Source organism: Gopherus flavomarginatus, chromosome 3 (assembly GCF_025201925.1).
Source record: "Gopherus flavomarginatus isolate rGopFla2 chromosome 3, rGopFla2.mat.asm, whole genome shotgun sequence".
Taxonomy (NCBI): domain Eukaryota; kingdom Metazoa; phylum Chordata; order Testudines; family Testudinidae; genus Gopherus; species Gopherus flavomarginatus.
In genome coordinates, this window is record NC_066619.1 from 82,482,104 (window position 1) to 82,506,787 (window position 24,684).

General features: G+C 40.4%; 1 protein-coding gene across 3 annotated transcripts in view; it reads left to right on the top strand.

The window, feature by feature from the left end:
• ADAMTS19 (ADAM metallopeptidase with thrombospondin type 1 motif 19) overlaps positions 1 to 24,684 on the top strand; it is a 352,203-nt gene that overhangs the window by 157,371 nt on the left and 170,148 nt on the right. For all 3 annotated transcript variants that reach the window (XM_050945615.1, XM_050945613.1, XM_050945614.1), the window contains exons 4-6: positions 4,346 to 4,518; positions 5,490 to 5,573; positions 7,258 to 7,415. In XM_050945615.1, coding sequence (XP_050801572.1) covers positions 4,346 to 4,518; positions 5,490 to 5,573; positions 7,258 to 7,415 — 415 coding nt within the window. The remainder of the gene's footprint in view (positions 1 to 4,345; positions 4,519 to 5,489; positions 5,574 to 7,257; positions 7,416 to 24,684) is intronic.

Consider the following 24,684-nt stretch of genomic DNA (forward strand, 5'->3'; position numbering starts at 1 on the left):
TCTTCTCTGGTTGGTAGTTTGAAATGTTCTCTTTTTATAGCTTTGTTGAAGTGTCTGGTATCTAAGCATAGGTGTAGCTGACTTGTTATTTTTCTTCACAAGGACTAAGGAGCTCACCCATTTTTTTTGTTTTTGTTTAGCTCCTCAGTTTTTTGTATTGCTTGCATTGCTTCCATCCTTGCAAGCTCAGCCTTGAATTTATCCTGGAGTGCAAATGGCACCTTTCTACATGGATAGGTAACTGGAGGGCCCTGCTTGTTTATCCAGGTTGTATGTTCACCCTGCAAGCAACTCAACCCTTGAAACAGGTCATAATATTCCTGACAGAGTGCCTCATAGCCAGGTTCAGTATGATCTTGCAGGGACAGCACCCATTTTACCAGACTGAGTTTCTCACATGCAGTCAGGTCTAAAATTAGTGTCACTTTCTTTGGCATTACAATGAGAGGGAGCCTATACATGGTGTTTTTATGGTGGTTGCTAGCAGTGCACCTCCCCTTCACTGGTATATTAGTTCCAGAATAGCCAGTTACTTTTATTTTTGTTGCTTCCAGTTTTGGTCTTATTTTCAGTCTTTCATAATCTTGTTCAGACAGCATATTAACTTGAGCTCCTGTGTCCATTTCAGTGGAATAATTGTTCCATTCAATGTCATAGGCAGTATCTAGTTACTCTCATCAGGCTTGATAGATCCCAGTAAATCTATGAAAAACTCCTCAACCAGACTGTCTTTAACTGAATGCACTTGACTTTTCTGCATGTGGGATCTACAGCACTTTGCAAAATGATTATTTCCCCACATTTATGACAGAGTTTCCCAAAGGCAACACATTGTTTGGGGCCATGCTGTGATCCACAACTTCCACTTAACCGTCTGTATCTAGTTTTCCCCTCGATCAGTGATTTTCGTAGTGAGTGGTTCCACTTTCTGATTTTAACCTGTTCTGGCTATATTCTTTAGTACTTAGTGTATGGATAATCTCTTCTGTGTAATTCAGTTCTTTGGCTTGTTCTTTCACAGTTTCTGCTGCCCTGCATATTTGGAGAGCTTTTTCTAAAATTAAATATTTTTCATGGAGGAGTGTCTCTCTTTACACATTGTTATTAATGCCACAAATGATTCTCTCTAACCAAAGACTCTACCAAGTCACCAAAGTCACAGATTTTACTGAGTTTCCTTAATTCTGTGACATATTGCTCTATGATGTCATCAGTTTTTTTGCATTCATGTAAAAAATTTGTATCTGTCAAAGGCAGGGCCAGATTAACTCTCCTGTGGGCCCAGGACTATTAGATTTTGTGTGGCTCCTGTATACAAGTATTTTTTCTTGGAGGGAGTTTGGTGCAGGAGGGGGCTAGGGCAGAGGACTGGGGTGCAGGAGGGAGATTCTGATCTCGGGCAGGGGGTTGGGGTTGGGGGGGGTGCAAGGTGCAGGCTCTGGCCAGGAGGCGCTTACCACAGGCAAATCCCTGCTGGCAGCACATCAGGGTTCAGGCAGGCTGCCTGCATGCCATGGCCCCATGCTATAGAGATGTGCTAGTAGCCTGCTGCTTCTGAGAGTGGCCTGGGTCCTGCTCTCCTTGGGTCCTGCTTCTGAGAGCGGCTTGGGTCCTGAGAGTCCCGCTGCTTCTGAGAGCGCAGGACTTTTAGTGACCTCAAGTTGGAGATCGCTGCCTCTGACTTATTTTTGCTGGACTCCTTTTGCTGCAGCCCCTAAAGCCCCTGCCTTAATCCTGTCCTGCTCAAAGATCTCATTCCTTTTCGGCATGCAACATGCCTCAAATGTAGTCAATATTTTATTTAACCTCATGCATTTTCCTTCTTCAAATTTAAATTTGCTATAAATATCCAAAGCTTCCTTCCTAGCAACACGCAAAAAGATTTGATTTCACTTTACCATTTTTATCCTCTGCCCCTATGGCTGTCAAATACAATTCAAATCTCTGCCTGAATTTTTTCCAGTTTGCCACAACGTTGCCTGACAATTGCAGACTGGAACAAGGTTGCAACACATCCATTTTGGACTCCACCCCACTTTCTTAAGCTAGGCAAGCTACTATTGTGCTCACCAAATACATGCAAAAGCCTCTACGCCTGGTGCTTCACTTGCTTCTCTGATGCCTCTCTTTGTCTCTGCTTTCAGTTGCAAAGACAGGAGTTAACTTCAAAATCGCTTCAAAAAAGTCCTGTTTCCTTCTCATTCAGCACTTCTGACACCATGTAATGATTTGGGGGTTCATTAAACAACAAACCAATGACAGAGAGGAATAAAACAGTAATAAAATAAACTGGAGAGCTTCTGTAGTGAGCTGCTGCACACAGCCATGTGGTGTTCCCAATCCGTGTCCCCAGGGCACATCTCCAAATTGCCACACTCTTAACACTGTCCCTGATGAGGAAGTATCTCCAAATCACAATTTTTCATAAATGTATCTTTACATTTAGCATTGTATTGGCTTTCACTACTCTGTAAGTAATATTTTTGAAGTCATTAAGCCTAAAGAGATTATTTCATTATTTTTGTGAAAAGTTTTTCTTATGTTTTGGAAAGCATGCTGAAATTCATAAGATGGAGTACAGGAATTTACCACATAGGGATGAGACTGGTTAATTGAAAAACATTTTGCTTAAATCTCCTAATGCCTGAACTGTCTCAGAACATGTGTCTATAATTGCTATCTCCAGCATAAATTGTGTCCCAACATAGGGTCCAAACCCACATCATGGAGCTCTGAGAGTTATTTACTTGACTTAAATGGGAGCAACTTTTGTGACATGCAAGATAGTCCAATATGAATCATGGATAGTGCTTGCATTTTATTTTGTTGTTTCATTAAACTTTAAAATTAGTATTGCTAATTACTGTATAAATACCTGGCTACCTTCTGGTCCACCTATCTGTGTAAATAAATTCAAATCCATTTTTTTATAATAACCTAAATTGTAGTTGGAATTTTGTTGTATTTAAATAATCAAGAACTGGTGGTCTCTATTCATCTACGAGTTTAATACATTTTCAATTTGGAGTTTATTGCGTGCTGAGAAACTTATTTACTCAAGTCATCTTTTGCGCATTATTTAATTTGTATATAATTACAGCAATTTTTACTTTAAAGTCTTGTTTTTCTAGTCCTTTTTGTAAAATTGAGGAAAGTGCTTCAATGAAATCCTCCAGTATATGACCCTTCAAACTACTACTTGCAAAACAGAGTTTGTCCCCTGATTTTTACTAATGAATTGGTCCATGTGTACAACATGCTCTTGTTCCTTGGGGTGTTAATGTGTTTCTATCCAGATTTTTCTTTCTGTGTGTGTGTGGAGGGGGGGGTGATAGGAAGGGGGAGAGATGTGTGGACTGCAGATTTTTCCGAAGGCAGGGAGATACTCTTGTAACTTTATTACAGTTGGTATGGCAACACCCATTTTTTTATGTTCTCTGTGCATATATATATTTTCCTACTGTATCTTCCACTGCATGTATCCGATGAAGTGGGTTTTAGCCCATGAAAGCTTATGCTCAAATAAATTTGTTAGTCTCTAAGGTGCCACAAGCACTCCTCATTCTTGTAACTTCAATAAGCCTATTTTTGTGTCAACCCATGACATTAATTAGTATTCTTCCCTTAGCCAGACTGAAGGCAAAATCCTGTTTTGTTTTACATGTGTACACTAGAACTAGGGAAGAAGGTGCAGCAGGCCCTCCGGGCTCTGGTGTACTCATGCAGCAGCAGGACAGAATTCCAGCTTGAGCAGTATGCTGAACTAGCAGCTAACATGCTTGAATATAGTCCATAGCCTCATACTAAGCATGAGTGGATAAGTAGCCCCAGTAAATATGTTACCATGTATTAATTATTACATTGTATTATAAATGCATATACAGTGGAATCTCTATTTTACTACCTCGGTATTGAGGGATTCATAACATTCAGTGTCTGAGTTAAAGTAGTACAGTGCATAAGTTGCAGTATGGAGCACTGCACTGCTTTCTTGTCCCACAAACCATTGCAAAGTGATTTCTAGTGCATTGAAGGCATCAGAATATGAAGGGATGTGGACTTGTATTTCATCGACTTCACCTTCTTTATGGGATTTCCATCCCCCTTCCCCCCCATTGGGAAAAATGGTTTGTATAACCGATTGTTCATAAGACTGGTGTTTGTAAAATCAAAGTTCTATTGTAATCCTGTAGTTGTTGTTATCTCTCCACTCACAGATGTCTTGGCAGTGATTTTTTATAGTACAACTTTTTCTAGCAAATCCTAAAAATATCACCTCAGTGACACTTACATAAAACTGCTATGTTAAAGGATGAATTCATGTAGCAATATTTTTATGTTACAGATAAAAGAAAATCCAGGAATCAAAAACTAGGAGGAAGAGGAAGAAAAAAAAGATACTCCTATAAATTACCTCAGGAGTACAATATAGAAACTGTAGTGGTTGCAGATCCAGCTATGGTTTCGTATCATGGAGCAGATGCTGCCAGGCGATTTATTTTAACCATCTTAAATATGGTAGGAAACTCTTAGAACTTATCAAGGCATTTGGCAGAAAGAAAAATGCATGCCCAGAGATTGATTGAATTAATTGTTACAGTTGTTCAACAGGCATAATTAACTGTAAGTGGGCATTCCATAAAATTCAGTAGACTGTCAGAAAGTACTATGAATATTCAGCAGCACAGAAGCTATGATTCTGCAGACGTATCTTGTATCTTCAAAAGTGAAGCAAAAGAAGTGGGAGTTGAACAGCGTGATTGCATGATTAGAAACCCATATTGTTATTTGAACTATATTCAGGGTGAATGCTTCGGACAAGAGTCTGATCTGAACTCATTATGAAGAGGTGACTCTTCTCATTTAGAAGGATCTTTTGATCTTCTTGGGGGCTAGAGGAGAAGCAATTACAGTCTCAGACAAAGTTATGTTTCCTCCCAGCAATGAACGTGAATGCAACACACTTATTTGATCCACAAGGCAGTGAAAATTAGTAACTGCAGTATGTAAGAATAAAGGATCATGAAATGAAGAGTGGGAAAATCCTGATCACAACTACTCTGTTTGTTTGGCCCTGTGAGTTATTGCTTCTTGCCATCTGCTACTCACTTTTAGCCTCGGTCCTGCATTTATCTCAATGGGATGCATGGCATGACACTATGTACATGTGGAAGTGTTTGAATAAATGGGCTATGGTTTGTAAAGCTATGTCATGGTCATCTGGAGAAGATAGAGCCCTTTTAGGATACTTGGACCAAACACTGGATAACCCCTTATCTGTCGTCTCCTCCCCCCCACCTCAAAAAACATTAATATCTAAGTATTGTGTTATATTTAATGTGTAGAAAATTCAAATGTGAAGTCAAAGTCCTACAATATTAAGAGATCCTTGAATTCTGAGATTTGATTTTTTTGAAGGTTGTAATGTATTCCAATGTGTCCAATGAAAGCACTCATGTTTGTTTTTTTGTTTTGTTTTTTTGTTAAAGGTTTTTAACCTTTTCCAGCACAAGAGCCTTGGAATTCAAGTGACTCTTCGAGTGACTAAGCTTGTTCTGCTTCATGAGACTCCAGTAAGAAAGTACTGAATATGTCTTATTCTGTGACGAGACATTGTAGAATGAATAGAAGGGTAGGGACATGTTGCTTGCTGCTTCATTAAGTCATAGAATACTCATCACTGATAATTTTTCTCCATTTATCTCCTGTCTATTCATTATTATTTTTACTATTAATATTTATTTGTAGTGGTGAGAGACCCCAATCAAAATTGGGAGCTCATAGCACTAGATGCTATACGTCTGCACAGTGATAGACAATTCCCACACCTAGTTTATTTCAAAATTGAGGGCCATATGGCTTTCAAGTAACTTAAAAATTGTAAATGATTTTTTCTTAATCTGTAGTTGAGACTGGCTGGTATTTACAAACTTCAGTCCATTGTCAGCTATTTTTTTGCTGTGCATGTGGATATTTCACTGTGAAAGGAAAATCCTTTTAGTTTCAAAGCTTACAGTTAGTTGTAAAATTAGATATAGGTCAGTCATATGTAAACAAAACAAGAGTGTAGCCACTCTTTCATGATATATCTTTCAGACATCATTTTAGAACTCATCTTTTAAATCCTGTTCCCTTGTTGAAGAGATGAATCAGCTGTTGTAGTGTGTGGTCATTCTTTGGAGTGACCTATGGTTCCCTTATATTTTAGAGTAGTAGTATGTGGACTTTTTGTTATTTTACAAAGTATCTGAAAGCTTTGCATATTTTAGTTGGAGTTCACAAAAATAATAAATGGAATCTTATATCTATGTAAGAGAGATGTTTAACATATACATTTAAATAAATTAAATTATCCTTAGGCTAGTAGCTAAAGAAGCATTTCTTGTTTAGACATATAGTAATCCTCTCAGCAGGAAAAAAAGATTCCTCAAATCCAAACACTGCATCTTGGCATCAGTGCTCTCCCTAGATACAATGAACTCCAGCTTGTACCAGTGGAAGATCAGCACATATGGGGAGAAGAATATGGGTGACAAGGTCCACTGTATGTATCTGAGGGCATACTTTTCACCAGCATTGATTTAATTAAAGTTAAACAAAGATGGCTTCTGTTCTTGAAGTTAAAACAATTGTGCTATGTATATTTTGTGACAAATAAAACAGAATATCTATATTAACTGAAACAAAGCATGTGCTTATATTTGTAAAATTATTTGAGAACATTTTTCTTTGTACACTATATCTTATATATACTACAGGAAAAAATGCCATTAAACTGAAAAACAAGGAATCAGAAATATATTCATATCTAGACAACTATAGATCAACAATGCATGGCAGACAACAAAATCTATTATAATAATTTCACATGAGTAATTAGGACTAAATGTGGGGTGAGGCATTGTTAGGAAATTCTGATATATGGGTGAAAGTTGTGGTCAGCTTTGTGATCTCATAACTTATACACATTGGCAAATAAAAGATGAAAAAATTATATATTGTCATTTAAGTGTTCATAATAATATGAACAATTATATAAAACAAGCAATTCAGTTTTCAGGCAGCAAAGAATCCTGTGGCACCTTATAGACTGACAGACGTTTTGGAGCATGAGCTTTCGTGGGTGAATACCCACTTTGTCGGAATACCCATGAAAGCTCATGCTCCAAAACGTCTGTTAGTTTATAAGGTGCCACAGGATTCTTTGCTGCTTTAACAGATCCAGACTAACACGGGTACCCCTCTGATAATTTTCAGGCAGATATGTATATCGGGAATCATGGAGAAAAAATGCTGGAGAGTTTCTGTAAGTGGCAACATGAGGAGTTTGGCAAGAAGAATGATATACATTTAGAAATGTCAACAAGCTGGGGAGAAGACATGTCCTCAGTAGATGCAGCCATACTTATCACAAGGTAATATTTTCTAAAAACAATCTCTTAGAAAAAAATAACCTGATGTCTTCATGGCAGCACTGTAGAGGTAGAGAAATTCAGTTGTCTTGTCTTCTGAGGTGATACAGTTTGGGTTTAGCTTTAGTTATGGAAAGAAATGGGATTTCAGCCTTCTCTCCTGCTCTCTTCTGGTAATTAAAGTGAGGTATTATTAGAGATCAAATTGTTAGAAGGAAAGATGCTGGAACAAATTGATATAAAAAGAAATCTGTCACCAGGCCCAGATGTTATACATCCAGGAGTCCTGAAGGAGCTTCAGTATGAAGTGGCTGAGAGGCTACCAAAATATGCAATCTCTCATTCAAAAGAGCTACTGTTCCAGAGGCTTGGGGCGAGAGGGGGGTTAATACATATTGTACCTAGGGGTGATTTGGAGAATAACAGACTAGTAAGTTTTTTTAAAATCTGACTCTGGAAAATTGGTTAAAATGACAATTGAAAATTAAACACCTGGAATGATAGGGTCTAACCAGCATGGTTTTTGTAATTACTAGCATTCTTTGAATGTTTAAATAACCAGTTGACATTATTTAGATTTTCAAAAGGCCTTTGACAAGTTCCCTTACAAGAGGCTGCTAAAGAAACTAAGTAATCACAAAATAAGAGTCAAGTAGTGTCATTAGCCAAAAATAGACTAGGAGACAAAAAATAAAGAGTTGGATTAAATAGTCAGTTTCCATTATACAAAAAGATATTGTAGAGGGGTAACTCAAGGTTTTGTACTAGTACTTATATTGTGCTAGTTGTTTAATAAATATATTAATGATCTGGAAAAGGGTGAACAGTGAGGTTGCAAAATGTGGATGTGATGAGAAATTAATTAGGTTAATCAAGACAAGAGAGGACTGTGGAGAACTTCAGAGGGGCCTAACCAAGCTAGATAACTAGGCAGCATGTTGTCAAGTGAAGTTCAATGTCAATAAGTGCAAAGTAATGTATTTTGGAGGAAAAAATAAACTATTCATACACAGTACAAAGTGCTAAATTTACTGTATAAACTCAGGAGGTGGAACTGGGTGTCATTGTGGACAGACTTCTGTTCAATGTGCATAAACACTTCTGTTCAATGTGCATCTGCAGCCAAAAAAAACAAACAAGATGTTAGATTACATAAGGAATAGGATGGCAAATAATACAGAAAAGTCAGTGGTGTCACCTTATCTACATTACTGATGCAGTATTGGTCACCCACCTCAAGAGAGAGATTGCAGAATTAGAGAGGGGTCAGAGAATGGTGACACAGATGATTGGGGGCTTGGAAAAACTCCCATGAGGAGACAGAGAGAGGTTTATAATTCTTTACCTTAGAAAGGAGAGGAGGCATGATAATAGTACATATAATAATGAATAGTATATAGCAGATTGGTTGGGAGGCTCTGTTCTCCCTGTTTCATAATACAGGAACAAGGAGACACACTCAATTAAATTTAAAAAGTGGCAAATTCAAAAACAATTAAAGGAAACATTTTTTTTTTCACTCCACATGTAGTTAGGCTGTGAACTCATCACCATGGGACGTCACTGAGGCAAAGAATTTAGGAAGATTCAAAAAGGGGTTGGACACTTTTATGGATAGCAAATTGATTTCAGTGGGAGTAAGGCGCTTGGGCATTTCTGAAAATCCCACTAGGCACCTATCTGCATTGTTAGTAATTGAAATACCTTTCAATATCTGGACCTTAAACTCCCATACTTCCATTTCCTCTAAAATGAAGAATAACACTTGAGGTCTGTCTTGACTTCAATATGGAAGAATTTTTAAAGGTGTTAGCTAGCACATTCTCACTAACATTTTCTAAAACTAGTGGAGGTAAGGCAAGGTATACTTTAGTGTGTGCTAGTTGGTCAGGTTGAAGCCTAATTTAAAAAATAAACATAGCACTATTCCCCCGTTATAGTGTGCTTGGATGGCCGGGAGACCTAGTAGTTAGTGCACCTAGCTTCAAGCCCCTTGCTTCTCTACATGAATGGCAGAGATGCCTCATTCCTGCCTTTAGGCCAGGAATCTTCTGGCTTCCTTAGGCATGTGAGTCTCAGATCTTAAGGGGATGTGGCACGTGGACCCAAGCCCTGCTTGGATTGCCAATTCAAGGTTTGCCATGGACTCTTCCAGAATTAAAGCTAAATCTTTAACTAAAGATTATGTCATGTGATGAAACTACTAGGAATATGTCCAACCAAAATTGGCAACCCTAGGGCCATCCCACTTTATCAAATGCATGGAGTGGAAAATACAGGAGCGGGTATAAATACATGAGAGGATGGAAGTTACCTTACCGAGTGTGAGGTCAGTCTAACAAGACAATTCAATTAACAGCAGGATACCAAGGGAGGAAAAATAACTTTTGAAGTGGTAATGAGAGTGGCCCATTTCAGACTGTTGACAAGAAGGTATGAGTAACAGTAGGGGGAAATTAGCATTGGGAAAATTAGGTTTAAGTTTTGTAAAAACCCAACCACTCCCAAGTCTTTATTCAGGCCTAATCTGATGGTATCCAGTTTGCAAATTAATTCCAGTTCTGCAGTTTCACATTGGAGTCTGTTTTAAAAAAAAATTTTTTGGCACTTTTAGGTCTGTTATTGAGTGACTGGGGAGACTGAAGTGTTCTCCTACTGGCTTTTGAATGTTATGATTCCTGATGTCAGATTTTTGTCCGTTTATTCTTTTGTGTAGGGACTGTCCGGTTTGGCCAATGTACATGGCAGAGGGGCATTTCTGGCACATGATGGCATATATCACATTGGTAGATGTGGAGGTGAAAGAGCCCCTGATGGTGTGGCTGATGTGGTTAGGTCCTATGATGGTGTCCCTTGAATAGATATTTGGACAGAGTTGGCACCAGGGTTTGTTGCAAGGTTTGGTTCCTGGGTTAGTGTTTTTGTTGTGTGGTGTGTAGTTGCTGGTGAGTATTTGCTTCAGGTTGGGGGGCTGTGTGTAACCGAGGACTGGCCTGTCTCCCAAGATCGGTGAGACTGAGGGATTGTCCTTCAGGATAGGTTGTAGATTCTTGATGATGCGCTGGAGAGGTTTTAGTTGGGGGCTCTGGTGACGGCTAGCGGCTTTGTTATTTTCTTTATTGGGTGTGTCTTGTAGTAGGTGACTTCTGGGTACTCTTCTGGTTCTGTCAATCTGTTTCTTCACTTCACCGGGTGGGTATTGTAGTTTTAAGAACGCTTGATAGAGCTCCAGTAGGTGTTTGTCTCTGTCTGAGGGATCGGAGCAAATGTGGCTGTATCTTATAGCTTGGTTGTAGACAATGGATCATGTGATGTAATCTGGATGAAAGCTGGAGGCATGTAGGTAAGTATAGTGGTCAGTAGGTTTCCGGTATAGGGTGGTGTTTATGTGACCATCGCTTATTAGAACTGTAATGTCTAGGAAGTGGACCTCTTGTGTGAACTGGTCCAGGCTGAGGTTGATGGTGGGGTGGAAATTGTTGAAATCCTGTGGAATTCCTCAAGGGCCTCCTTCTCATGGGTCCAGATGATGAAGATATCATCAGTGTAGCTCAAGTAGAGTAGGGGCATAAGGGGACGAGAGCTGAGGAAGCATTGTTCTAAGACAGCCATAAAAATGTTGGCATACTGTAGGGCCATGCGGGTACCCATAACAGTCCCGCTAGCTTGAAGGTATAAATTGTCCCCAAATCTGAAATAGTTGTGGGTGAGGACAAAGTTACAAAGTCCAGCCACCAGGTTTACTGTGATGGTATTGGGGATGCTATTACTAATCAGTCGCTTGATTACTAACACTTTATCTTCTCCTGTGCTTTTGGTTATCTCATCATTGCTCCATTTTAATAGCACTCCAGATATTACCCTCTTTGTTTCAGTCAAATACTTTGGTAGCTGCCCATTTATTTTAACTTTCCTTAGTGTCTTAGGTTGTAGCAGTTTATCAGCTTGCTCTTTGTCTTCACACTGAACTAAAAGATCCCCATCTCACAATCATCTGGCTCTTATTATATCCCCTATGCTTTAAAAAAAAATCCAGTCAGCTACTTTCACAGGATTAATGTCACCTAATCTTATTTCTTTGGCTAGGGGTCTTACAATTATAACATATTGGTTTATTATTTCCTGCCTCAGCTTTGCTTTTTTGCTGATGGTTGTCATCGTGATCATCTGCTTCTGCATCTACTCTTTTTTTTTCTTTTTTGTTTTCCCCCTACTTTGTATTCATTCTCCTTCTCTAGTAGACTTTTTCTTCAGTTCCCAGAGTGACTTCATATGGGATCAGAAATCCTCCAGCCCAGAAACTGCCCAGTCCAGCCTATCAGGCCTTAAGTGAGCCAGGTTCTCTCCTTTTCTTCTCCTGTAGGACTGGCATTGGCTGCAGGTATAGTGGAGCGAGGCTAGTGGGGCCCATAGGCTCTCTTTAACCCCTTTTGTGGTGGTGTGAGGTTTCTCTGCTCCATCACATCCCCTTATTCAGAATAACTTCTGTGACCCAGTGCCTAGATGGACCAAACTGATAATGCCACACTCAAGACTGCAAGAATCCCCCAAACTGGTGGTTTATTCTATAATTAGATTCACTAAGCCAGTAACAAAAGAGCTTCTGTAGCACCACACTGGTAAACAAGAAGCCAAACATAGCCTCCTTTAGGCATTCCAGCCTCTGGCTCCCATCTAGCAAACAGTGATAGGTTACTGAAAACCCCATTCGCCATAGTTAAAGTTCTACCAATCCCAAAGGATCAGACACTTACCCTACTCTACCCTACCCTCAGGTCAATCTATATTTCAGATCTTACCCAAATGTCACACTCTCAGCAAATCCTTAGTAAACTGTAAAGATTTATTAATAAAAGAAAAGAAGAGTTATTGAATGGTTAAGGAATCATAGACATACAAATAATGTTCAGTGTTCATAGCTCAGGATCATAGCAGTGATATTATATCTGTTGGCTTGTAAAAGTCTCCTAGGAATTATCCCAACAGGTCAGAATCCAAAGGCAGCTTAGATGTAAAGTCTGATGGAGTCTTTCCATGTATTTGCTGGGGTTTTCCAAGTAACTACTTGGAAGATCTCAGTCCCGTCGCTTAAACTTTCCCTGTTTAAAGTTCAGCAGACTACAGATGCTGGATCAGGCCCGATGTTTCACTTTTGAAGTTGAAGCACTGTTAAGTGTTTTGTGCACAGCATGTGACTGAGGATTCTTTTTTGCTGAGCACACACTCTCCCATCACTTTGAAGTTAACATTCTATTTACTGTGCATACACAGATAATCCAATTACACCAATTAACATAAGGCAGCTGCCAGTCATACATTATAACAGAGATAGATAAGCTGAAGACAATGTAGATCAGTGGTGGGCAACCTGCGGCCACCCACCACTGATGTAGATAATATTACTAGTTTCCTGCAGTATGTCACATCTTTGATCTCAAGGTTAACTGAACACAGTCACATACATAATGTAAGGCAATTAAGAAATGAAAAGGATTTAATATCTACAAGCTAATTTGGTCACTGTGATAAACTTTTTAACAGGGTATCGGCAAACAGAGACAGATACACTTAGCAACTTGTTTCGTGGAAATTTAGCAACATCACTGCTCAGATATCCTTAATCCATTTCCCTTTTCTGAAGCTACAGGAGCAACTCTGATAGCTTTGGCTACAGGTTTCCCCACTCCCTGACCTTGCACATCTTATCCTAATTTCAGTAGATTACACTTAACAGGAAGTTGCCTGTTATCAGAATTGCTGTTAATTGCAAACAATCCCATCCCATTAATATGGATGTTAATGGAATTTGGATATCGGCAAAAGGCATGCTGCTTTTTAGTAACTTTTTTTGGAGGGAGAGGTCCTACATATAATCAATTTCCTGGCTGTGGCCATGCACAGTTGAGCACCTCTGCTGTGTTCCATGATTTTGAAATGACATATCTCTTGCCAATAAAGTTTGGATTCTGAATGCCCTACTTGAGCTTGGTGCTAAGCAAGTGCGAGTAGCCAAGAAGTTTGGTATCTCAAAATCACTTATTTCATTTAATTCATTTTATGGAAGCATGGGAACACAACAGTGTTGTTCCATTCCATTGACACTTGAGCTTAGGAGTACAAGCATCAATGCAATGGAAAGCAAACAGAGGCTGGTGAAGCTCTGTGGCTCTGGTTCCAGCATAAGCTTGGCCAAGGTATTCAACATTCTGGGGCAATGCTGAAACAGAAAGTGAGTCCGCTGGAGGCAGAGTAGGGGAAGTAGTTCATCCCTTCAGTTTGTGGAAGGCCTGGCACATCGCTCATCAAAAGAGGAAGACTAAAAACAGGATGCTGACTTTCTGACAACTACTAAATGGAGGGTGGACACCTTACCAATATTCTAGAGGAGTTCCAGCCATTTGACATCCTCAGTGCTGATAAGACTGCTTTATTCTACCAGGGCTATCCCAAAAGAAGTCTTGGCATGCTGAAAGGAAGATTTGCAGGAGGGGAAAAAAGACATGGACCATATCACATTGCCGTGTTGTGCAAACCTGGATGAGACAGAGAAACAGACTCTTGTGATGATCAGAAAGAGCAAGTGCCCTCATTTCCTGAAGGACCACTCAGAGCTGCTCAGGATCTACAGAAGCTCAGCAAATGCCTGGATAACCAGTTTGTTGTTTAAAGAGTGGCTACAGATCTGGAACAGGGAGCTGTGTCTATCAGACTGCTATGTGTGCCAGCTGATTGACAATTATCCAGCTCATTCAGTTAATCTAGAGCTATCACACATTGTTTAAATTCTTGCCTCCTAACATAACCTCAGTCACGCAGTCGATGGACATAGGTGTCACCAAAAACTCCAAAGTTCACTACTGTGCTTGTCTTAAACCTCTCTTCATGCTGACTCACACTTATGAACAGTGGATGTTGTTAAACAACAACTCTGATGCACATGATCTTGCTGGGGAGTCATGGGCCACTATCTCCAGAAGACTTTTGGAAACTCCTTCAAAAAGAGGGGGTTTGCATCAACAGCAAAAAATGCTGGCCTGGTGGACACCAATGTGCTGGCTGATGTTTCAGTTCCTGAAAACCTAAAAGCAGAGGAATTTGAGGTCGTTGTTGAGTTTGACAATCATTTGCAGGTGGAAGGTGTGCTCACTGACACAGAACTTCTGAAAAGCACCCGCAGGCTACTCTTGACCCACAAGAGGATAGTGCATTAGGACAACAAACTCAAAGAGCCTTTGCTTGTGGACATTTTCCACAGGATATCCCAGAACTGTGGGATAGAACTGTGAGAACAATTGCGAAGCTGCTTGCAAAATGAAAAAGCTTTACAGGGGGAGATGGAAAACAGTAAAAAAAAAAAAAAAAAAAAAAATTGGGTGTTGGACAAATGTTTTTAGAACAACTTTTTTTTCCTTTGGTGCTTTTAAAAAGCTTTTATTTTATAGAATTGTGTGCTACTGTACTCTTGGCAACATACAACAAATGAAAATTCATAATTTGCTTTAAGTCCTGTTGTTACCCGGGGTTCTTTCAACCCAAAGCTCTTGGTAACTTTACTCTGTGCGAGGAGGTGTCAGGAAATAAATCAGGGGAGACACGGCCGTCCGTCTGATAGATGGCTGGCACAAACAGGACAACACGAGTGCTTTCACTTAGAGCTAAACTTTACTTAGTCTCAAGCACTTACACACATCCACAACAAGTTAGTAAAACACCCCCAACCCTTGATAATTACCAAAGCTGAGTGTGGCTTTCGAGTGATACAGTGGCAGCCCGTCTGCCGCTGGGGAACAGAAGATGCATCCAGAGGGAGAGGCCAGTCCCGAAACGAGTCCTACCTATCTCAAGCTTTTTCCCCTTATTTATATATTAGTAATTAAAGAAACCTTGTTAAGTAAGCAGTTTCAAGCAAGAAGTTCCTTCTGATTATTGATTAACCAGGTGTGGGTTTTTCCAGAACTTGCAGCCTTGAGACCTCAATAGACATTCCTGGGGCACATCATACTCTTCAAAAACTCATGTATCAGCAATTTTAACTCCATTCTTATCAGGAATGACGCTGGGTCAAGCTGCCCTTTCAGTGGCACCCTAAACCCCCCTCCCTTCCTGCCTTGGTCAAGCTGAGACTTGCTTTTAACAGCTTGCTGACTAGGCTGTCTTTAAAAATAAGCCATAGTGGTTTCAGGCACTTTACTGGTTTGCCAAAGTCTCCTCGTACACTGTGGTATACTATACAGTGTATCCATTTGTGTGTCATGTTTGGTTGGGGTTTTTTTTAGCGCATTGCATTGAACTGAAAGTTAACAATTTCACTTTGCAGTGTATTGTTGTTCCATTCTCCTATTTCTATGCATGCTCCTGAAAACGGTGCCTTCTGCTTACTGGCAACAGCTGGAAAATAGCAACTTTTTGCTAGGAACTGAGAGGTTGCTCATAAGCAGAATCTACTGCATTCTACTAGTAAAAAGAGGTCATGGAGAGAGCTGGGAAAGTGGGAGAAATTGAAGCCAAAGCTGCCAGAGACCCGACCCTTGTAGCTTAGCTACATACTACTCTCATCCAAACTTCTCCATATTAACTCATCCTCCAAACGTATCCCCACCCTTGTTTAGTGGGCCATTTAGATTAGTTCTCTAGCTCAGGGACTGTTTTCATTGTTAAATGTTTGTACATTGCCTAACACAATGCTGCTTGATTGGGGTTCCTATTACTACAGTAATACTAATAAGACTACATCTCAGAAGCTTCCAAAAACTCATCAGAAGGCATCCGCAATCTGACAGATCTAAGGAAACCTATCAGACTGAGACTCAAACCCAGGATTTAACAACTGTGAGGGTGTTGGCAGGGCATGGGACTAGATGATGAAGGGAAGGCATGAGTAATGGGGAAGTATGAATGGGGAGGGGGCATGGAGAGTTGACAGGCATAGATAAATAGGGAAGCACAGCAGTTGGTAGCAGGGCTGACAAACAGAACTAGAGAGCAGGGCTGAAGAGCAAAGCTTGCTGCAAATGCTTCAAGAGTTAATTAGCAACTTTATGATAGCTTTAAAAGGAACATGTTGGACAGCCCCAGTGGCCTCTGACAGACCTCTCTTCCCTATCATATTCTTGGAGGCAACCAGCAGTATTAATGTTTCCAGTGGGAACTGGGGAGAACTTCTGGAGATCAGTCTGCCTATGCTACACAGCCCAAGTCACTTTGAAACATAAACTTTCACTGGACTAACTCCTCCCCTCAATATGGACCTTACCCCTGGGCCCTCAACTCCTTCATGTTTATGGCAGCAAAAGCTTACCTGTGAATTACAAAGTGTTTTTTGTAGAAGGGTAAATATCATTATCCCTTTGAGGAAGCTGAGGCATAAAGAGGCAAAGTTACTCATATGAGGTCATACAGTTGGTCAGTGTCTGAGCCAAGAATTAGAGCCTAAATCTCCTGAGTTCCATTCTACCAGTACTAGTCATTGGACCATACTACCTCTCATCTCAGGACTGCTTTATCTTTTAATAGATCATACCAGCACAGCTTGCTGACTGTGGGAATGTTTTGCTAATCCAGACTCCCTCTGCACATCGTCAAGGTTTATGGTATTGTTAACCCCATGTGTGGCTAGTTCAAAGAGTTTAATTCTGTTTTACAAACGCAGAACAGGCTCCCTTGTCATAACTTACAAACAGCCTTGGACAGTAGACCTGCTTTACTGAAAGAAATAATATTTAGACAGATGAACACCAACTGTTTACTCGATATTCTTTAAGTAGAAACCAAGTATTTTAGCTTATTTAACCCTTTCTGTAGAAGGCCTTTTAAAAGTTAGCCCTTTCCTTTCTGTAGCATGAAAATGGAGCAGCAGAACAGAGTTTTGGAATGGAGACATAATGCTCTTCGCAGGTCAATGAACTCTGTGTATTCTGAGACACAAAAGGAATTAAAAATAAATACTAGGCATCAGATTTCTAGTGAGACTTTGTAATGGATTTATATGTTTCACAAAAATGTGTATGCCTCACTTTTCATGGTTTCTAGATTCTTTGACTCAACAATCAGTCAATCTAGCTTTTTTCCATGACACAGGTTTCTGTATGAAACCATATACCAAACTTTTCTACCACACTTTTATCTTCTACACTGGCAAAATAGGCTGTAGTGTTCACAATAGATGTGTTGTCAAATGGATTAGTTTCCTTTAATTTAGAATAGTCCTACTTGAGTGCATGATTTTTGTCTGGTTTTATTTTCCTGGTGGTAAGCTTATTCTGATGAAACAATTACATGTTTAATGTAAGGTGCCGTAGAAGGAAAGAAGAGAGAGAACAAGTTTGATGAAAGGGGGATTTAAAAAAAAATTAGATGAGAATGGGGCTTTATAATAAGGAGAGGTTAGGAATTAAGAGAGAAATTGCTTTAAGGTCACTCTTGTTAAAACAATCTGATGTGCACTTAATTAACACTTATTACTTTAAAGATTTTTATATAGAGAAATATTTTTCTCTTTGAAGAAAACTCACATTGATGCAACAAGGTCCACCATGTTATTTAAGTCTTGCAGTGCAGCTGTACTGAGAGAACCCAGGGACAGTGGCTGTTTAGGGGGCATTATCATCATGTCTCCCTCCTTGCCCAGCATAAGCTGGCATAGAAGGTGGAATTGAAGGCAGGACAGAAGAACACCCAGGGGATCCACAGTTACTATCTGTACGCCTTGAATTTTATGTGACCCCAACACTGAGGTATCTGAGTACCTCTCAAGTACCTTCCAAAAGTGGAGATAACATCCCTAACATATCATACAAATGATGTACCACATTTAGCTGCTGGTTCAATGCACAGCTTGCTGTAGTGCAGCACAATGTACTTTGATGTGTGTGAACATGCGTTAGAACAGCTTCTGTATACACAGAGACAGAAAAACTGTTAAATAAAAAAAAGTACTGTTGCCTACGAATATTGTTCGCTTCATTTGTTTTTATGACCAGGGCTGGCCTTACCATGAGGCGAACTGAGGTGATCGCCTCAGGTGCCAGACTGTGCGGGGTGCCACTAGGACCCAGAGTGTAGAAAATTGTGTCTGCTGCTGGTACATATGTATTCTCTCTGCTCTAGATGCACAGAGATGGTGGAGTGCTGTGCTGGAGGAAGGAGGACACAAGAGACATAACAGGCAGGCAGGAGAAAAGGTGAGAGAGAATTACAGAAAACAGCAGGAGCTGCAGGGAGAGAGAGGAGGAGGAGCCTCTTATGTACCTCTCTAGTCTGGACTGATTAACACCAGCTTCTCAGAGAGCTTCCTGTTTTCTGCTGCTTCCCTGAACCACTTGAGGAGAAGAAGCAGTCAACTGAAGTAGTAGGAGCCAGTTAGGCCCTTAAGACACTGATATCTCCACTCACTCAGGCCCTGCTTATTTGTCCCCTTCAAAGGAGTGTTGAGAGCCACTATAACTGGCACAGAACATCAATCATGAGTGAAAGAAGAAAATGCCCCTCTGGGGCAGCATTCAGAAAAAGAAATAAAGCAAAGGAAGCTTTTCTATCTCGGCAGGAAGGAGCTCTCCTGACATACATAGACACACATGTTCACGGTGAGCCTTCTGGCCCCAGTGAGGATGTGAGTGGTGAGGATATGCCTGATCTCCCAGTTAGTCAGAGTGCAGGTGACCTGGCAGCTACTGCAGCATCCGTATCTCCATCTCAAATGGATGTAACCATGCACATTCCTGAAGAAGTGTAGATCAGAGAAGAGTGTGGTGGAGGCGCAAGAAACAGCTGCTGCTGAGTTTAGTTCCTTAAGTCAATGGTCCAGGACTGTAGACCCACTTGAGCAGTAGCCTGAAGGACTTCCTTGTGCTGCATGGGCCACAACAAGTGAAACTTCATGTTCCCCAAAAACAATGGAAATAGAAGTTTCCATCCAACACATTACTGGCATGAAATAAATCCCCAGCCGTGACAAAGTGGAGAGGCCATGGCTTATGTACTTAAAAACTCAGAATATTGCATAGTGTTTTTGTTGCAAACTCTTCCAGTCTAATGTTCCAGCCACATTGGGTTCTACAGGAACAAAGGACTCGAAAAATCTGGCATACCATGAGACGGCAGGAAATCACCAAAGAGCATTCCACAGGTGGAAAGAGCTTGAGATGAGACTAAAGTTAAAGGCCACCATAGATGATCAGCACCAGAAAAGTTTGCATCAGAGTCTCTTTACTGGCAAAATGTTCTGAAAAGGCTCATTGCCATTGTGAAAATGCTTGCTACCCAAAACCTAGCACTGCGTGGCACTTCAGATCAGCATTATGTTCCAAACAATGGACACTTCCTTAAAATTGTGGAGCTGATGGCTGAGTCTGATGCTGTACTCCAGGAGCATCTAAGAAGAGTAATCACCCGAAAAATGTACGCACACCACTACGTTGGAAAAACAATTCAAAATGAGATCATACAGTTATTGGCAACAAAAGTCAAACAGAAGATTGTGGCAGATCTGAAGTCAGCAAGATATTACTCTGTTGTTCTGGACTGCACACCTGACATCAACCATACGGAACAAATGACTTTCATGGTACATTTTGTAACGACAACAGAACCCAGTGAAAATGTCCTGCAATAGTGACTCTCAGAGAACATTTTCTAGAATTTATTGACATTGATGACACTACAGGAGCTGGTATGACAAATATGCTTCTTAAAAAGCAGGAAGATACGGGAATTGCGATAGCTGACATGAGAGGTCAGGGCTACATAATGGTGCCAACATGAGAGGAAAGAACAGAGGAGTGCAGACACGGATCCGAGAGTTAAACCCTTGATTATTTTTTTTTTGTCCCATGCAGTTCTCATTCATTGAACTTGGTGGTCAGTGATGCAGCATCAGCTTCTAGTGAGATTGCTGAATGTTTTAACGTAATTCAAAGCACGTGTGTATTTTTGTCTGCATCAACTCATTGATGGCAAATTTTGAAGCAACATCTGGGAACATCCTCTCTGACACTGAAATCACTGAGTGCCACATTATGGGAAAGTCGAGTGGAGACGTTAAAGCCTATCAGACACCAAATTGGGAAGATAGATGATGCCATAGTTGCCATTATGGAGGCTAATGCTATGACAGGAACTGTTCGTGGGAGAACTGTGTCAGAGGGAAATGGAATCACTAGAAACATATATAACTTCAAATTTCTGTGTGGCTTAGTGTTGTGGCATGACATACTGTTTGAAATAAATGTAAGCAAAAGACTCCCAGATGTTAACCTTGATATATCTGGAGCAATGGAACAACTGGACAAGGCAAAGTCATACCTACAGTCTTACTGGTCAGGTGAGGGATTTCAAAATGTTCTGATGAGTTCACAGAAGTTGGCAGAGGAACTTCACACTGATGCTATTTTCCTACCCATTCAAGAATACAAGAGTCACCGAAGAAGATGACATTTTGATTATGAGGCAGGGGATAATCCCATAAGAGACCCCAAACAACAAATCAAAGTTGAATTCTTTAACCAGGTGCTAGATTGTGCAATACAGTCAGTTGAATGTTTCGTGCAGCTCAAGGAACACAGCAGTATATTTGGGATGTTGTATGATATTCCAAAACTCCTCACTATACCTGGAGAAGACCTACAACAGCAATGCAGGGCACTAGAGACAGTGTTGACTCATGATGACATGCACGATACTGATGTGAGTGATTTAGGTGATGAACTGAAAGCCCTTTCAAGATACATTTCAGCAGAATCAACTCCAAAGGCTGTTCTGGAATATATGTGCACAAACAAGATGACCACCCTCTTTCCAAATGCTTTTTGTTGCTCTGCACTTGCTCTGTTCTAACACTTCCTGTAACAGTTGCCAGTGGAGAACGCAGCTTCTGCAAACTGAAGTTAGTAAAAACACATCTACACTCCGCAGTAACACAGGAGAGGCTGGTTGGCCTTGCAACTATCTCAATAGAGCATGAGCTGGCCCAGACTGTGGATCTTCAGGAAGCAGTTCAAATCTTTGCAACCAAGAAGCAACAGAAAGCACCACTTTGATTATTCAAACAGATAAAAATGCCAGTGTTTACTATGCAGACAAGAAAAGTTACATTTGCTGTTCAGGTGTTTGAAAGTTAAGTCTTAAAATTTTTGAACAAGGCATTTAAGTTGTTAGTTCTCCTGTATTGGGGTAGGTAGCAGGGCAGTACCATGAGAGGAGTAGAACAGGAAGAAGGCAGAACTGAGACCTTTCAAAGTTTTGGCCCAAGCGAGGGAACATGGGGGCATCATTTGAGCTCCCCGCCTCAGGTGCCAAAATGTTGTGGGCTGGCCCTGTTTATGATATAAGCAGAAACTGAATTTGTAGATGAAGAGAGCCAATGATCCATATACCAACCTGCCCTTTGTTTAGCTTACTGTTCAGCAGACATCCTTTAAAAAAGAAACTGGAGTTTTCCTTTGCAACTGACTTTGATTAGAAAAGTATTCGTATTTGCCTTCAATATCTAAAAAGATTTCACCTTAAGTTATATTGGATAGAACTTCTAATTAAGTGGAATAATAATAAGTGACATTTAATTCATGTAAAAGAAATGGCAACTTTTTATAAAAAATAAATAATTGATACAAAATCATTCTTTCAAAACATTAATCCTCACAACATTTACAGCATGCAGTCGGTAGGCAAGTATTACTGTTTCCACATTATAGGGAAACTAAAGCAGTGTGGTCCAATTACTTACCAAAATTTACACAGAAGAGTATGCACTAAGGCCAGGATTAGAATTCGTGTTTTCTCTGGAATGAAGGGAGTGGGCTGGGCTATACCAGCTATACATATTCTGCTTAGAATATTCTCCCACTGCTACTGACCCATCACATATTAATGTACTGACGTGGAAATTTTTTTTCCCTCATAGTACATACATCAGATTTATAGATTCATAGATTTTAAGGCAAGAAAGGACAGTTATGATCATCTAGTCTGACCTTTTGCATAAAACAGAACTAGAGCTGGGTGAAATTTTTTGGATGAAAGGTTTTTTTGAACTGAAAAATGCAGATTTTGGTTTAAAGAAACATTTGTGAATTTTGTAGTTTTGGCAGATTGATCCTGATTTTGGAAATGTTAAAAAGTAACATTTTATTTGACCCAAAATGAAATTTTTGATCTTTCAATTTACTGAAAATCCTGAAAAATTTTGGTTTCAGTTTGACCCAAGCCAAATTCTGTTTTCAAACTTTTGAAACCAACAGCAAACCAAACAATCCATTTTTGCACAGCTCTGCATAGAACCTCTGTTAGTAATTTCTGCATCAAGCTGATGAATTTTGTTTGAGCTGTAGAATATCTTTTAGAAAGACATCGAGATGTGATTATGTGACTGTTGTGGAGAATCCACTGCATTACTGAAGAAGTTGCTTCAGTGGTTAATTACATTCAGTGTTCAGAATTGTTCCTTATTTTTAGTCTGTCTAGCTTCAGCTTTCAACCACTATATTGTTATGCCTTTTTCTGCTAGATGAAAGAACTGTGCACTATCAAAAATCTCGTCACTATGGAAGTATGTGTAGACTGTGATCAAATCACCTATTAGCCTTCTCTTGGATAAACTATATAGATTGAGTTTCTTAAGCATCTCACTAAAGGCATGTTTTCCAGATATTGGAAACCGTTTGAACCATTTCCAATTTTTCAGTATCCTTTTTGAACTTCGGACTCCTAACCACGATACATTATTCCATTAATATCTCACAAAAGAGGTGATGCTATTTCCCTGCTTATATATACAAGTGTGGTGTTTACCCTCTTAGCCAGGAGCGGCGCCAGAGTTTCTGGCGCCCTAGGCAGAATTCGGGGGGCGGCATTTTGTGCGCTCCCCACGGGGCATGCGGGAGCTTCCGGTTCCACTCCCATCACGCCGCCGAAGAGGGACCCTCCGCCGAAATGCCACAGGAGACAGCGGCAGTCATTGAGCTGCTCAATTGCCTGCCGCTGTTTTCCACGGCACATTGGCAGAAAGTCCTTCGGCAGCGCAACGGGAGCAGAACCGGAAGCTCCCGTGCGCCCCGTGTGGAGCGCACAAAATGCTGCCCCCCGAATCCTGGTGACCGCCTAGGGTCACCTAATGGAAGTGCCTGCCCTGCTCTTAGCTATAACATCGCATGGGGAGCTCATGTTCAGTTGGTTATCTTCCATTACTGCTAAATCCTTTTCTGTGTGACTACATTTCAGGATATGGTCTACCAGTTTGTATGACCTGTATATGTTGTTTCTAAATGTATGATCTTGCATTTGACTGTATTAAAATGGATGATGTTTGAAAGAATCCATCTTACAAAGTGATCCAGATCAGTCTGTATAATTGATTTCTCCCCACCATTATTTACCACTCCACCAACTTTTGTGTCATCTGCAAATTTTAACTGCAATGATTTTATATTTCTTCTTTGAGTGCTTCTTCCTGTGTAGTGTGCTTCAGGTTATGCATATGTCCCAAGCACCAGGACCAGAGAACTTTTTCCTACCGAAGTCAATTTGATCTGTGCATGATCTCTTTTCATGCTCCGCACCGACAGCATAAAGGGGGCTGCTGAACTTTATTTAGTTCCTTCTTACAGTTCGTGGTCTAAGATGGAGCTTTAGTTTTCCTGTAAATAGTTCTTTAAAAAAGTTAGTCTAAGTTGTTTTAGTCTAGTTAGTTAGGAAGATTGTTGGGGCATGTTTCCCTAAATTTTGGGACCTCCCCCCTTGCGTAGGGGATGATTGCAGTACCAACCCATCCCTAGTTCCTCTATTGGTAGGCAGGGAGAACATGCCAAGAATCCCAGGCTTCAAGAATAGTCAGCTTACTGAAACCTTTCCTGGTAACAGATGATCACAATACCTGTTTGTACTGCCTGGTGGAAATCCATGTCCTGTCACTCTACAGGTCATTCCTGAGAAGGACAAAACAGTCAAAGGAGTTTGGAGTTTGAAGATTCCTCATGGAGAGGTCCATGAGTGCAGGGACAGATTCTGACCGAGGAGAACCCCCCATAAAATATGTCAGATTGAAGAAAATAGGAGCATCTCTTATAGTGCTGCTCTGGCTGATTCCGCAGTCCTTCCCTCCCACCTCCATGCCTACCCCCTCATTGGCACCAGAGACTTAGGTAAGCCAAAGCAAACAGGGAAGGGAGAGACAAGCACTCCCCATAAGGATACAAGGGAAAGTTCCTCATCCAATTCCACTAACAAGAGGCAAAAGTCTCCCATCCTGTACCAAGCCAGAAGATACCACCTGCTCTAGAAC